The 15,794-nt window shown below is 40.4% G+C and overlaps 1 protein-coding gene across 1 annotated transcript; it reads left to right on the forward strand.

Annotated features, from left to right (window-relative positions):
• Window positions 1-1,172: 1,172 nt before the first annotated feature.
• Window positions 1,173-9,445, forward strand: LOC136549744 (mediator of RNA polymerase II transcription subunit 25). Its single transcript, XM_066541148.1, has 15 exons — window positions 1,173-1,466; window positions 2,195-2,225; window positions 2,322-2,385; window positions 2,475-2,605; window positions 3,418-3,627; window positions 3,727-3,792; window positions 4,287-4,497; window positions 5,583-5,644; window positions 5,722-6,513; window positions 7,189-7,242; window positions 7,692-7,720; window positions 8,001-8,069; window positions 8,162-8,246; window positions 8,380-8,466; window positions 8,543-9,445. The coding sequence occupies exons 1-15, from the start codon at window positions 1,363-1,365 to the stop codon at window positions 9,173-9,175; spliced, it is 2,628 nt and encodes an 875-aa protein (XP_066397245.1). The 5' UTR covers window positions 1,173-1,362; the 3' UTR covers window positions 9,176-9,445.
• Window positions 9,446-15,794: the final 6,349 nt, after the last annotated feature.

Consider the following 15,794-nt stretch of genomic DNA (forward strand, 5'->3'; position numbering starts at 1 on the left):
AATCGATAACCAGTACAAAATGTTTGCATTTCTTTCCTGTGAATTCCCTTGATATCATGAGTCGAGCATAGTTTACCTGGTTCCAACTTGCCCACTCCAATTCAAATCTTTGACTTATTGCATGCGCCTGCATTTATGACTAATTATTATTTCACTGATATGTAATGTGGCATATTGAGTACAAAATAATTTCAATACAATGGATGTCACTTAGCAAAGTCATAGCACAAAAAATATAACATGTGTTAATTATCATTTCTTAAAACAAAAATAAAAAGGTTGAAGCTAAAACAAAATCTAGGAGATCAACATTTAATCTATACTTATTTCCTAAAAACAATAAATAACAACAAATTGGAGCTACAAAAGAAATCTACCATCAACAAAAGATTTTCTAGTAGTACACCAAAGAAAAAATATGGAAATCATAAACTAAGCACATTCGTATCCTATTCAATCATATTGCATAAAAATAAGCTTAATAACATATTGGTGGAGTATTTACTAAACGATCATAAACTAGAAAGAAAATAAATACCATACTAAAGGTCTGCTTGAATCCCATATAGTTATCGATGTATTATTTAAATCCTCAGCTAATAAGTCAGGTAATTTCTTCCTGCCACTAAACTAAAAAAATATTAGCTGGTTTTACTTAGCTAACATAGCTAATAGTTGTTGATTCCAAATCCAAATATATCCTCTAATCTCATGAAGCAAATGAACCCTTGACAAAAACAAGGAATGCTAAATCTTGAATAAAATCAAATAATTAGGTACCACTCCAGAATATTTATGGATTGTTACTCTAATTATTAATTAGAGCCTGCTTGGTTCGCTTCCGGAATATGCCAAGCCAAAGATTCGATGAGCCATGATTTTGGCTGATATTTAGCTTGCTACTAAAATTGCCAACCTCACATATTTGGTTTGCTAAATCTACGATAATCTTTTTTTTATCATGTTTTGCTTACCAAATCTTTATCTTAACAACTTTTGGTCGTAAACCAAATATGCCTATCACTAACGCGGCAGTGGGTTCTCAACAGTTGACACTGTAGGTGCAGTAGTGCCGTTCCGCCGAAAACGCCCCAGTCCCAGCTGTCACTGATATCAATGGGCCTCTTCGGGACTTGACCGATGGGCCTTTGGGCCCTCTATAAATCCAACCCGTCTTCCTCGTCTCTGTCTGACGTTCCTCGCCGTTTCCGTCTCCGTCCCCGGAAAGGAAAAGAAAAGGAAGGGGGGAGAGAAGAAGAAGAAATTGATTTGGGTGAGGCCAAGCCGGAGCACGCGGAGTGGGATCGCCGCGGATAAGCCGCGGGTGGGACTAGCGGGAGCACGCGGAGTGGATCGAGGCGGATGGCGGCGGCGGATAGGCAGCTTGTGGTTGCAGTCGAGGGGACGGCGGCGCTGGGGCCCTACTGGTCCACCATTGTGGCGGAGTACGTCGAGAAGATCGTGCGGTATGTCCGCGACCCTGGCCCCCTGTTCTCTCCTATTCCGTTCCTGGTCTTCGGTTAGTGCGGGAGAGAATGGGAACTTGGATAGGGGATTAGCTGTTCTGGTGAAATTTCTTCTTGCCTCTTCGCTAGGGTTTAGAGGGAGGACCAGGCTATTCACCGTCCCGATCGCTGGATTGATGGAGGTGGAAGAGAGAATGCCTATTGACATATAGTAGAGAACGATTTTAAGCTTTCGGAGCTTGGGTTGGATTATTTGATGTTTCCTGATTGGGTTTGTATTACCCACCGGGATGAAGCGAAGGACCTCTTCAGTGTTAGTGATTTGTATGATGGAAGGGCATATAGTTCCTATATAATTGCCTAATTGGTGATCAGGCAGGCGAAGGGAGTAAGTGACAGTTAAGACCTACCACTGGCAGCTTGTGGATGAGCTTGCCAATTTTTGGAACTGTGCTCAAGGAGGTAGTCAGTACGAAGTTGATTTTTAGGTAGCTCTGTATCATGGCTTCAATCTTCTGTCTTATCACAACAGTATACACAAGTATATTTGTAAATTTGTTTGTTTTTGAAGAAAATCATGTGATTAGCATGCTAGCAATCTTTGTCAATGGTCTGAACTACAGGTCCAATACCACCTTCATAATTCATTTTTCATGCAATTGTGCTATGCAAATGCGCCATTTTAATTTTTAGTGACTGATTCATGGAGAAAATTAAAATATGTGCAGGAGCTTTTGTGCAAGTGAACTGCCAGGCCAGGTAATATTCTGTCCTAATGATTCATTTATTATCGGAGCTCTCAATTTGTGCATGATATTCCGGTGTCAATGTATAACCCGTTCTTCATTTGTGCAGAAGCTTGCAGGGGCTCTGCCTGAGCTTGCATTAGTTGTTTTTCATACCCATGGACCCTACAGTGGTATGCCTTTATATTTGTTCATGTCCATGACCATGTCAGTTGATGTGAACTCTATAAAATAAGTAACTTGTGAACATTTTGCAATTCAGCTTTTGATGTGCAGCGAAGTGGATGGACAAAAGATACCGATGCTTTCCTATCATGGTTATCTGGAATATCATTCAGTGGTGGGGGATTCAGTGAAGCTTCTACTTGTGAAGGTCTTGCAGAAGCACTGAAGGTATTGACAAGTTAATAAAAAAAAGGGCGTACCCACTGCAGGAGATTTTGTTTCACCTTTCAAGATCTCAACATTTTTCATATTTTCAATTTTGTTGTTATGAGAGCATGATGCCGACATCATGCTTTGTTTTACCATTTTGCCTACTATTCCATTGTTTTGTTTTGTTGTTAACCAGTTCTCTATGAAAAGCGATGTTTTATAGTTCCACTTGGTGGCAAACATCTATTTCTAGCTATCCTTGCAGGTGAAGATATCACCACATATTTTCTTATATTGTTGTTTAATTATTACTTTTCATAGATGGTAAATTATTCTGCATGTACATGATATTTATTCCAATATAGACCACAATGTGATTTTCCCATGCTATGATTTGACTGAGAAAGTGTGAACATTGTGTTCACATCATTTTGAATCCTGGCCAGTTAGTATAAACACCTTGATCAAAAGCTCTGCCTTTCTTTGTCTTATAATCTATAGAGTATATGCATCAGTAATCATCAGTTATTACCAATAACCTATGTAAATTGCTAATTGCCAGATATAAGAATGCAGTGAAATAATTATGATAATTAAGGTCTGCGTGTTAGTCTGCTTGCATCATTTTTGGGCATCAGTCCATTTTGCTTGCGATGTTGAAACTTACATGTTGGAAAAGAGCTGAAAAAACTTTGGTGACATGGCATTCCTCTTTATTTTCTTCGAACATTAAAATATTGGTTATTTCATTTCTAGTTATTGTGCCTAATGTAAGCTGTTGTCCACAATTTTTTATTGTTTGTCATGACGGTCAATTTTTGTGCAACTAGATACTTCAAGGCAGTCCTAATACAACCCAAAGTCATCAAAACCATGAAGCGCAAAAGCATTGCATACTTGTCGCTGCAAGTAATCCTTATCCTTTGCCGACACCTGTATATTGTCTTCCTACTCAAAGTACTGATCACAAAGAGAACATTGAGACAGCAAAAGAACCTTCTATTGCTGATGCTGAGACCGTTGCAAAGTCATTTGCTCAGGTGCTAGCATAAATTCTGCCATAGCTTGTTATTGTTTTCCTGTGTCTCAATACAACGTCTGTAGCATTTGGTTGATTCTATTTCGTATTTTGGATGCAGTGCTCTGTCTCACTGTCGGTGATATCTCCAAAACAGCTTCCAACATTAAAGGCGATATACAATGCGGTAATGTTATCACTTGTATTAGGCATGAACCTTCTTCTATTCCTTATCTGTGCTTCTTTTAGTTCTTTCATTATTCTATTGATGGTCAAACTTTAGGAACTTTTGACTGCATGGATTCTTGTGTTATACTTTCAATCTGACATCTCACTTTTGCTTCATGGCCATGGAACAAAGAGTGGTTAATACTTTAGTTTTTGGCAACATTTGTTATATGCCCATATCTATAGCACAAATATTGTGGCAAAATAAAAAATGAGATCAATTAGTTTTGTAAGCTTTTGTGACAGCTATATTAAAGCAAAGGTGGCATTAAATTCATTAGTATATTACTAGCTAAAATTGTTAAGTGATGACCTTGCGCCATCACTGATTTCCCTAGTTGACGTTGATTATTCTTTTTACCTTATGTGATGTGATACAAATTATTAACCTTGTAACTCCTTCAACAATTATGATTAACATGCGCATAACACTTGCTCCACATTCTGATGCAGGGCAAGCGAAACCCTCGAGCTGCTGATCCATCAGTCGACCATGCGAAAAATCCACACTTCCTTGTTTTGCTATCTGAGAATTTCATGGAGGCGCGAACTGCTCTAAGTCGTCCTTTACATGGAAACTTGGCCCCAAATCAAACCATTACGAAGATGGACACTGCACCTGCAGTGACTATGCCAGGACCAACTTCAAATGCCAACCCCTCAGGTTGAGAAAATATTATTGTTAGGCACAGTTTTTCTATAAGATCGGTTCCTGGTTCTGCCCTTTGTAGAAAGAAAATGTTGTTGATGTGATGTCTGCTCATGGGGATGTAGGGAAAACTTTGTAAAAGAGGTTAAGGTGTTTACACCTAGTTTAGTGAGAATTGGTTTAGCAAATAGTTTCAATTTAACTAAGGAAAAATTAAATAAGTCAATTTATTCTGGAAATTCCCCTTTGGTCTGCATGCCTAACATATGACAGAAAAAGTAATGGCTAATGTATTTTTGGGATGGCTAACTATTTCATAGCAGGCACGGATTTGCATATGCTGTTCCATTATCCATTTTTTTGTGAAGTGTACCTTTGTGGGGTGAAACATTGTGCTTGTGATGCTTTATACTAGCGAGAACACATAAGATATTTGGATTACTTTTGGCTCTGATGAGGTTTGATTGCTTGTTGTGCACTGAAATGTTCTACCTTAAGTTTGCTAAATTGAAATACTTTCTATCCTATGGTTACAAAAGTGAATGTACTAAACATAGAAGTTGTGCGATATATTTCTTGTCGCTTGTATCAGTGGATGCCAATATGTTCCCCTATCAGTGTGGATGAATGTTTTGCTCAAATACCATTTGAATATGAAAAGTGCCCTTAAGGTTTTAATTGGCTAGCTGTCCACAGCTAATTGTTTGTGTTATTTAGAGTTCCAAGATGTTCTATCATTTCTTTAAATCAACCAGAGTTTGTCATAATTAACAGTGCGATTGATATATTGTGAGGCTTACACGCATTAACTTAAATGTATCTGCATAGATATGTAGTACTTCCGTATGTTAGTTCTTTTTATTAAATGGTTGCATCATTTGTTCATGGAATAAATTTGTAGTAGTCTAAGTTGCTATGTGCCATAGAACACTTGTTAGTCACATTTCCCACTTTCAAGAGGTTGTCTGTAATCTTCTTTAAATAATGCTGTTATGATAAGTTGATTCATCTAATATTGTAATCTGCTTTTGCCTGCTTATCCAATATCCATGTTATTGCCTACCTTGACATGATGACTAATTCCATTTGAACATTTCTAGTGAATGCAATGACAGGCCGTCAACCAGTTGTTGGAGGCATTTCTACCGCAACTGTTAAAGTGGTAAGCTGCACTATTATTGGAATTTGTCTGTTTGTTTTTTCATTCTAATAATACCTTTAAAATTTTTATTTTTACAGGAACCAGCAACCATGCCACCGATAGTTTCTGCACCTGCTTTCTCACATGTAACACCTATTTCAAATGTGGCTTCACAAGGAATATCAGCACTTCAAACCTCATCACCATCTCTTATTTCACAAGAAGCAAATATGGCAAATGATAATGTGCAAGAACACAAGCCTATAATAAACCCTGTTCAACAGCCAGTTCGGCCTGGTGGTCATGGCAGCCTCCTCAACAATCTGTCACAGGTTCGGTTGATGAACTCAACTTCTTTAGGAGGAGGAGCTACCTCGATGGGACTTCCTAACATGGGGGCAACACCAATACAAGTCCACATGTCAAACATGATATCAAGCGGCATGACATCAACACCCTCTGTAATCTCCTCTATGTCTGGACCTGGACAACCTATTGGTACTCAACAGATGGTACAGAGCACAGCTCTTGGTTCCTTTGGCTCAAACACTTCTACTGTATCAGGCAATTCAAATGTTGCTGTATCATCCTCTCTGACTAACAACCAAAGCAGTATGGGCATGGGTCAATCAGTGCAACCTGTGGCACAAGGAGGCTTGGTGGCTGATTCACAATTAGGACAAGGTGGAATTGGTGCAAACCAAAATGTGATGAGTAGCCTTGGATCTACAGCTATCTCTTCAGCTCCTGCGATGATGCCAACACCTGGGATGGTCCCACAGACAGGAGTCAATTCCTTAGGTGTGAATAACAATCCTGCTATGAATATGCCTATTCCACAGCATGCCAATGCCCAACAGCCGCCACCAAAGTATGTCAAAATTTGGGAGGTAAAGGTTTCCTCGTCTTTAGCATTTATTTATACATAGACAGCAACCCAACTCCCCAGTATACCATAGAGATGAGTTGTTGCAATAAATGATAAGCACAGTACAGAGCAGATGACTAATAGGCAATGTTATCGAGTCGTCTAGTTGATCCTAGTCGCCATGGGACCAACAAGGCGACTAGTCACGAGTAGTCGTCGACCAAGGCGACTAGTCGGTCCTACTTGTCCCCTAGTCATCCGAATATATACTAATATACTATATGTTCTAGAGTACAAATCAAGCATGAAGATAACTCTAGGGTGATGGCTGCACTTAGGGTTGCAAATTGGACTGAAAAACATGAGCCCAAGTGGCCTAAGCCATCCTACGTGCAGCCCATGTCCTAAGTTGCCAGCAATTCCAGTCGTCCACCCCCTAGTCGTCTAACTAATCGGACGACTAGAAAACTAATCGGCCTAATCGTGTTGTAGTCCATAGTTGAGTCCAGGATACTAACTAGGAAGGCTAATCGCGATTAATCGGACGGCTTGATAACACTGCTAATAGGGGGCCTTAGGTCCTGCTGCGGCTGTGTTATTGTAGAGTACAAAAATTGGGAGTTATGTTGCACACAATCTTGTTTGTTGGCCACAGAGATTTTCAACAACTGATGTTTGCCATCTATCTGTATTTCAGGGAACTTTATCTGGCCAAAGGCAAGGACAGCCTGTATTTATTTGTAAACTCGAAGTAAGTCTCTGTTTGCATTATCGAACTCCCAAAGATGCAGTATCTTGTAAGAAATTATAGTTTCTGGTAGCTTTTTTGTTCTGCAGCATTACTAGCAGAAAGAATGGTTCCTGAGATATGGTGACACTTCTGTGCTCTTTGTAGATCTGTATGAACAACACTTCTATGCTTGTTCAACTAAATCTTGCGTTATCTTTTCCCCATCTTTTTCCCCATCTGTATGAACAACACTTCTATGCTTGTTTTGAATGAACTCCTGAATTTGTAATCATGTTTTGTTAAACTTCAAGTAAAGGGCATCTAAACCCTTTAGATTAGAAAATAGACTGCATCAATTGCCGCCAATGCCTATTTTCAGCCATGGTTTGTGATCACCTTCAAAGCTGGAATCTTGTGCAGCTCTTTTGCTTTTTCCTTTTGACATTTCTCACTTTAACAATGTCTGACAGGGTTATAGGAGTGGAACAGCGTCTGAAACGTAAGTGTCTGATTTATTGCGATAAACCTTATATTTTTCTTGAATCTCTATTTCATACAGTGTTTTCTGTTGATTACTGTGATTGATGTAAGTATTTCTTGTCATTAATTGATGTTATGTTATTGTTGTCCTTGTCTTAAAAGAAATGACTTATACTAGAATATTTCATTTTTGTGTATGTAAAGAGTAATCTACATTAAGAATGGAACCCTTTTCGGGTACTTTCGAATTGTGTGTCCAGACTTGGTAGGAAATTGAAATCCGTACTTTGTGTATGCAGACTTGCATCGGACTGGCCAGAAACTATGCAGATTGTTCGCCTCATAGCCCAGGAGCATATGAACAACAAGTTTGTTTCTCAACTCAATTCTTTTCAATGTCAACTTGTTGCATCATTTTGTTGTAATGTGCTGTGAAACATATTACTTGGTCATTCTGCAGACAATATGTTGGCAAGGCAGACTTTCTAGTTTTTCGGACTTTAAATCAGCACGGGTTTCTTGGACAACTACAAGAGAAGAAGCTGGTCGGTGCCTGGTTCTAATTTTTTTAGTAACTTTGTTATTTGGCTGTGGTTCATCTACTGTCGGCTCATACACTTAGTTTTCTGACAGTTACTTTATACAGTTCTAATATCCAATAATTGGTCCTCGTTTCAGTGTGCTGTGATACAGTTACCATCGCAAACTCTGCTGCTGTCAATGTCTGACAAAGCAGGTCGTTTGATTGGCATGCTCTTCCCTGGGGTAATCTTGATTGTAGTTGAATAAATTAATGTTCTGCATAATTATCTGTATTTACTAAATGGCCTTTTTTTCCCAGGACATGGTGGTGTTCAAACCGCAGGTCCCAACTCAGCAGACACCAATGCAGCAGCAGCAGCAGCTACAACAACAGCAACTTCAACAGCAACAACAGTTACAGCAGCAGCAGCTGCAACAACAACACATGCATATGCAGCAGCAAGGCCTCCCACTTCAGCAGCCGCAGATGCAACTTCAGCAACAGCAGCAGCCGCAGATGCAACCGATGCAGCAGCAGCCAACACAGATGCAACCGATGCAGCAGCAGCCAACGCAGATGCAGCCGATGCAACACCAGCAGCCACAGCAGCAGCAGATGCAGCCAATGCAGCACCAGCAGCAGCAACAGATGCAGCAACAGCAGCAGATGCAGCCAATGCAGCAACAGCAGCAGATGCAGCAAATGCAGCAGCTGCAGCAACAGCAGCAGATGCAGCAAATGCAGCATCAACAGCAGCAGATGCAGCAAATGCAACATCAGCAGCAACAGATGCAGCAAATGCAGCCTCAACAGCAGCAGCAACCCCAGATGGTGGGTACAGGAATGGGGCAGCAGTTCATGCAGGGGCACAATCGGGCAGTGCAGATGATGCAAGGGAAGATTACGCCACAGGGGCCGGGCAGCATGCCTGGGGGAGGCTTCCTACCTTAAACACCTCTTGTCAGCAGGCATCAGATGAATTGAAGGTTTACACTTACCCGAGTGTTAAGATGGTTGTGATGTCAACTTTATTCGACAGATTAGATAAATAGTCACTTGTGTAGTGCTAAGTGATGTTTAGTAGTGTAAATCGATAGCACTCATGTAGCTAATACTACCGTACTGAACTGACCCCAATGGGAGTGGTGCTAAAACTTAATTTACATCCGATTTTATTGGTAGCCTAATAAATCCCGTGGTAAAAACGACCTTGTCAAAACAGACCCTTTCATCACAAAGACCGGTCGAATGTTTACTCATAAGCATCCCTGTCACCAAAATAGATAACCGGATCTCCATGCATAGGTGCATACTTTATGGTATGGTATTGATGGTACCAGTAACTAATAGATATAACAAAGAATCATTATTTGCCTAAGCAGCTATTTAGCCCGATTAAACTATAGTAGCGAAGACAATCTGTGTTGTTTAGGTCCTAAATGGTGACTTAAATAGTTGGACCGTTTAAACTGTTAACAACTGTCTAAATAATCTAAATAGAATCAAGCTAAATATGATTAAACAAGCTAAACAACCATTTAATTCACCATTTATTCAATAAAGAGGATTCCAACTACCACATTTGGAGACCAACTAAATAATCTAAATAGAATCGAGCTAAATGTGATTAAACAAGCTAAACAACCATTTAATTCACCATTTATTCAATAAGAGGATTCCAACTACCACATTTGGAGACCAACTAATTAATGTCGTAAGCATATGAGGTAGAGAGGGATTTTGTTTTAGGCTAGGCTTCAGCTTAGCAGAAGGGGTTACGAGTTGGACCGTCGGAGGAGATTTGATGAGCTATTCTCAAGACTTACTCCTAAAAGAAATTAGGTTGCACTTGGGGCTACAGCCCTAGGCCCGCATCCGCCCCTAAACGTCATGATAGTATGTTTTTGTTTGTCCCCTCCTGGTATCAGAGGATCAATGGCAGGCGAGCGACAACGCTTTTGATCTTTGCATCAACAATGTATATGTTAATCTGCATCGGATGTAGAAGTAATTTTTCAAATGGTAGATCAAGCAGGGAATGCCATGAATATGGAAATAAGAAATAAATGTTGCCTCGCATAGATAACATGGGGGGCAGTGAATTTGGATGGTTCTATTACCCTGATGCCCTGGTCTTTTTGCTAGCACTTTCACTAGGGTTGGACCACACCATGCATTAGAGGGAGTTGTTGAACACAGTTGTGAAGGTGGTGCGTGAATATGTCAACACAATAAGCAGAAAATGAAGCTAAAGTTACAATTCTCTTATGACACGCAAAGCACCAACATGAGGAAGCTCAAAATTTGCATACATTGCATGCCCTCGATCCTGAAGTGGCAATTTTCGTGAGCATGTAAGTGGCACAGAAATCCATACATAATTAGACTATCACAAATAAATGACAACAATTAGTTAGATGTTTGAAAGAGGATAAAGTAGTTACCATCAAATATGCTCACTCCTCAGGGCATTTGTCAACAAATAGAAGAAACTCCCCTGCAGATTTGATGGACCTCATAAGCTATTGCCCGTTGACGACGTTGGGCACTCCGCATTGAGTTTACCAGTTCCCAAGGCCTAGGACTTCGTGGGTACAATATTCTCTGCATGGAATAGGGGCTGGGGTGATTTGGTAACTAAAATAAGTAAATAACTATTGCGTTACATGTACTGTTCATTGAGCATCCTCTAATCAAGGCAAATCATTAAGATATGGTGGTTTCCTAAATAAGTTGTCTAAATTGAATTCATCTTATTTAGGAAAGCACATTATGGTAAAGCATGAAATCTATTGAGTCAAGTAAAACAATGTCAGTCAGATCCCTAGAGCATCATAGGTCTGAAAATATTCAGGTATATGAATGCACATAGGTAGAGATTAGTTGGCATAATACCATATACACCTATTTGAGCAAAGACAAAAAAAAAGAACTTATCAAATTATGGTAAGCATGCAACATATTACATACCACACATGGTCTGGTCGAGATAGCTTTTGGGGAGGAAGAAGAAAGGGTATAAATACCCCCCCCCCCCCCCTCCCTTCCTAGCAGACGGATAAGTTGTGGCAGTACCGCGAAATGTGCAGCAGTGCCACGCCAGCCAGAACAGTAAAGGTAGGAAGAATTAGGCATAGGCTAACTTGGCTTGGTTTGAAGATTTTATTAGTGGGTATATAAGCACTTGGTTACACATTGAAGCTTGTACGTTGTGTCCTCCTTTATAGTGCGGTTTTTCCTATACTCAAGTTCAAAATATAAAAGAATTTAAACGTTGTTGAGTCCAACACCACGTCCTTTTTGTAATTAGGGGCTCCACCATTGCAAGTGACATCCTTATAAACATTTTACATGCCTGTTAACTCGATAAATCTTATTAGTTCCCTAATTATGTGGACATCATCAGCAAAACCCATAATTAGGACTTGATTGCACTTACACATGTCCACTCGTAACTGGCCATCACTCCAATGGCATCTCCATCACGCCTTATGAATGCTGGAAAAAAGCGACACCACCTTCGCCCAACATTTCCGCAAGGGGCATCTCGACTTCAGCGTTATCAACGCCGCTGTCACCAACATTTTAGTGAGGTGCTTCGCCATCGACTTCGGCATCATTGTCGCAGAACCGACCAATTTATAAGAGTACAAGTACAATGGCAGCCCACAAGCGGTCGCACTGTCATACTTGAACCCATATAAACCCGGTAGTCCGTCGAGTACCACGACGGGTCTCAATAAACGATTTACAACAACCAAGATCGTACATGATTCAACATACATGTCACATATTACATAAAGTTCACAGATACATTTCCATCATCAGAGTATGAAACAAAGTTATTACAAACCGAGTTTGATAGATAAAAGCGGAAGCAAATTAAGTTTGAAGTAGCATTTGCCAACATAGTTTAATACAGTGCCAGGATAGGATCGCAATCCACAAAAGCATGTAGAAGGATTTAATAAGAAGCCTGCCCAAGGCTTACTCCTCATCCACAGCGGGATAGAATCAACTCTTGCAATAACCATGATAAACAGTGCCATCTGCAACAATGGAAAATAAAACCCTGAGTGCGAGAAGGTACTCAGCTAGACTTACCCGTCATAAACCAAAAATAAACTGACTCCAAGGATCATACAAGGCTGTATAAGTGGAGATAGCTTGACAATGTTTTGCATAAAAGCGATTAACTTAGTTATACAATTATGATTCCGTTATCAAGTTAATTATAACATCCATCTCTAAATTAGCAACTAACCTGTGTCAAACATGTGGTATATCATTTCAAAAGCATACAATAGTAACCATAGCAGGTATTGTAATTTCATATTAATTCAAACCGTCATGTTCCACAACACAGTTACTACGATGTTGGGACTAGCTAAGTTTCTCATTATCCGGGAGAGACGGCAATTTGAATCGATTTCAACCAGCTGGGAATTTATTCCTAACACAAACCCTAGGCAGACCAGATCATTAGTCGCCTTAGGTTACCTTTAGTACAACTCAGGTCCACATTTCGTGGGTTCATACCGCGCCGCACAGTCGGGGACACCAAATGCCAGGACGTTCAGGCCTAGCCTGTCCTTGGGCTCAGTCTGGCTCCCTACAAGGAGCACACAACAGAACAGGACCCGGCCTGAGTTGCGCTACTCGGCTTCGCGATCGGAATGAGTTATTCGGCCAGCTAAGTAATAGGCATGCGTTCAATCTTGTTAGAAGCGCCAACAACGGTATGGTCCTTAATCGGCACAGACGGAATCACATGAGTCAACCTACACATAGACTCTGCTCGGCCTTGATTTTCTTTTACCCCATGGTTCTATTCCACGATAGCAAATATAGCCAACCATGCTCCGGTATCCACCTATATCTCGTAGGTGATAGGAAATCACCCGACTTCTACCGGTCTAAGCATGGCTAAGCATATATTCGTTCCTGGACCTACACAGGGTTAACAGTGTATATATCTGGATAAGGAATTTATATGCATCAAGTGGTTCCATTCAACTCTTATAACCTAATGCATCAATCATAAGAACTTGAGTAATATTTTGTAAAATACTAGGAGACTTAGAATACTCCGGGGCTTGTCTTTCAGAAAGGACATGGGGCGGTGATCATGGCACTCCAGAAGCTCTTCTGGGTTATGCTCCTCGCCTTCGGGAGCTGCGGCTTAAGGATTCTTCTAGCTGGTCCCCTTCCTCTACTTCGTCGAACTCCAGCAACGTTATTTTCTTCCTCTGATCCTAGATGCATGAATATAGCATAAGGTATTGCGAATGTATGCATGACAAGTATAATATGATGATACGTGATGAATGCATTTTTGTATGTATTCTTAACATCATGGTGCTGAAGTAATAACAAGTGTATCAGTGTTTTACTGAGTATGTGCATATCTCTTCTTAATTACTCAATTAAACACTTCAGCAGTTCATGTACCATACAAAATAACAGCTACTTGTTTTACTCATAACTGAAGTTCTACTTATCCAAATGTGGTGATCTTGGACTTTATGAAAGCTTATAAAATTGTATACAACTCTTATTTAATCACCAAAAGCTAATTCACAATGTATCTTAACCAAAACAGACTAATTAATCTAGTGCTGTCTAGAAATTCTAGAGAGCAAGCAATTCGGAAATACTAACTTTAAATAGCTATAACTTCTAAACCCTATGGCCTATGGTCCTGAAATTTTAACACAAGATACATGAAGAAGTTATCTACAACTTTGTTATTAACCTATTTTTACAGCAAACACCATTTTTACTATGCAAAATACCTAATCACATAATCTAGTCCGAAAACCCTCCCAACTTGAATTATAAAGCAACAATACTTTTACTTCATGTAAGCATTCAAATTTTTAACAACACAAAGTCTACCAACAGTTCAAGCATACCAAATACACTCCAGAAAATATAATGGTAAAGCCCAAACTATTTATTTAAATGCCTTTATTATTTTATTTAGATACTTAGGTTGAATAATAAACATATACTAAATGTGTATCATAAATTGCTCAAACATTTACAGTGCCTTACTAATGCTACCAAAAGACTACTGTAAAAGTTTCATGCCATTCTACCAAGTAAAATATCCTATGTAAAAATGACAAGGCAGAAAGGCTTAAAATAGCAAAAATAGAAAACCCTAGTGAAAAGTGTCAAGAAACAAATTTTATATTTTTTTATCATCCATATGGTACTAGGACAATCCTCCAACAAATTTCATGAATATTGGATTCATAAATAATTTTTAAAAATTCATACAAGGATTACCTAATCATAAAAGGAAAATCTATAACTAAAAATCTACTCATGCACTGACCCTCAAATTTTTACCAGAGCTTATAATTGCTAAGAATAGCTTACCACAAAAATTTCATAATTTTTGGAGCACAGGAACTCTAGATATAAAATAAACAAGTTTACATACATTCAAAAACACATTTCAAGTTTCAATTTAAATCCTCCAAAAACTCTACTACATATGCTGATATCATATTTTTCCTAAAGACTACACTTCACCAAGATCCTAACAAAATTTGAATCACCAAATTTGGATCTACACAACTAGAGATATAAAATTTACAAACCTGCATGAAATAAGGGATTAAATGAGCTATCCTAATACTCTTCAGTCGATGACTGGCGGGACCCGCCTGACAGGGGACCCCACGCGTCAGTGACACAGAACAGGGCAGCGGCGCTGCTTGATACTGCGTGGCCACGGACTCAGTCGACTGCGAGCTTCACCGGCGATGGCATCTACACATCATGACCCCCACGACCTCCCGGACCTATTGACCTACTTGACCGAGCCTATTGTCGGAGCTAAGCATGGTGGCAGCATTCATGGCGGCACTGTGGAGCCGGACAACGGCGCTACACCGGCAGTGGCCACGACGACAGTAAGTTCAAGCTCGGACGAGCATCTACTACCCAATATGAACTCAACGCACAAGATAACGCATGGAAAGATGGACGGTGGCGCTCCAGCCACGGTGACGGGCGTGGTGCAGTGATGCTCCGGCGAGGTCAAGCGTGGCATGGAGGCTTATCGAGCGTGGTCAGCGAGCATGGGCTGGATGCGGTGAGGCTTGGGGATGGAAGTGGAGTGGTTGTGGTGGTGGAGAAGCGGCGAGGGCGAGTTGGCACCGGCAATGGCGACGGTGGCGAGCGCTCGGTCCTGCGGCGGCTGCTGCAGGCGAGCACTATGGCGACGGAGGGACAGAAAAACAAAATGGGTGCGCGGGGCTTGAGCGGGCGAGGGTAGGGGGTGATAAGGAGTGCTTTGGCCTGGCTTGGCCACATAGGGCAGGGCACCGACGACGCACGGTGTTCGCCTCCTCGACGTGGCAGCCCTATTCTACACCGGTCGACCACTGAATCGGTTGATTCAGTCGGTTTAGTGATCACGCTTTCGGCCTTACAGCAGGTTTTGACAGCGCTCGATCTTGTAAACCATGAGTAATTAGTGCCAATGATCTAAACCAAACTTGTAGTTCAATGTACCAGCTAGAATTCATCTTAAAGAATCAAGTGCTAATTCTCA

The sequence above is a fragment of the Miscanthus floridulus genome, chromosome 4, assembly GCF_019320115.1.
Source record: "Miscanthus floridulus cultivar M001 chromosome 4, ASM1932011v1, whole genome shotgun sequence".
In the NCBI taxonomy this organism is placed as follows: domain Eukaryota; kingdom Viridiplantae; phylum Streptophyta; class Magnoliopsida; order Poales; family Poaceae; genus Miscanthus; species Miscanthus floridulus.

Excerpts from the sequence above, each read along its gene's own strand:
- LOC136549744 (XM_066541148.1), top strand. The coding sequence starts at position 1,363 with ATGGCGGCGGCGGATAGGCAGCTTGTGGTTGCAGTCGAGGGGACGGCG. Across the intron at positions 2,226-2,321 it reads CAAGTGAACTGCCAGGCCAG|AAGCTTGCAGGGGCTCTGCC; the intron begins GTAATATTCTGT and ends TCATTTGTGCAG. Across the intron at positions 2,386-2,474 it reads TACCCATGGACCCTACAGTG|CTTTTGATGTGCAGCGAAGT; the intron begins GTATGCCTTTAT and ends TTTGCAATTCAG.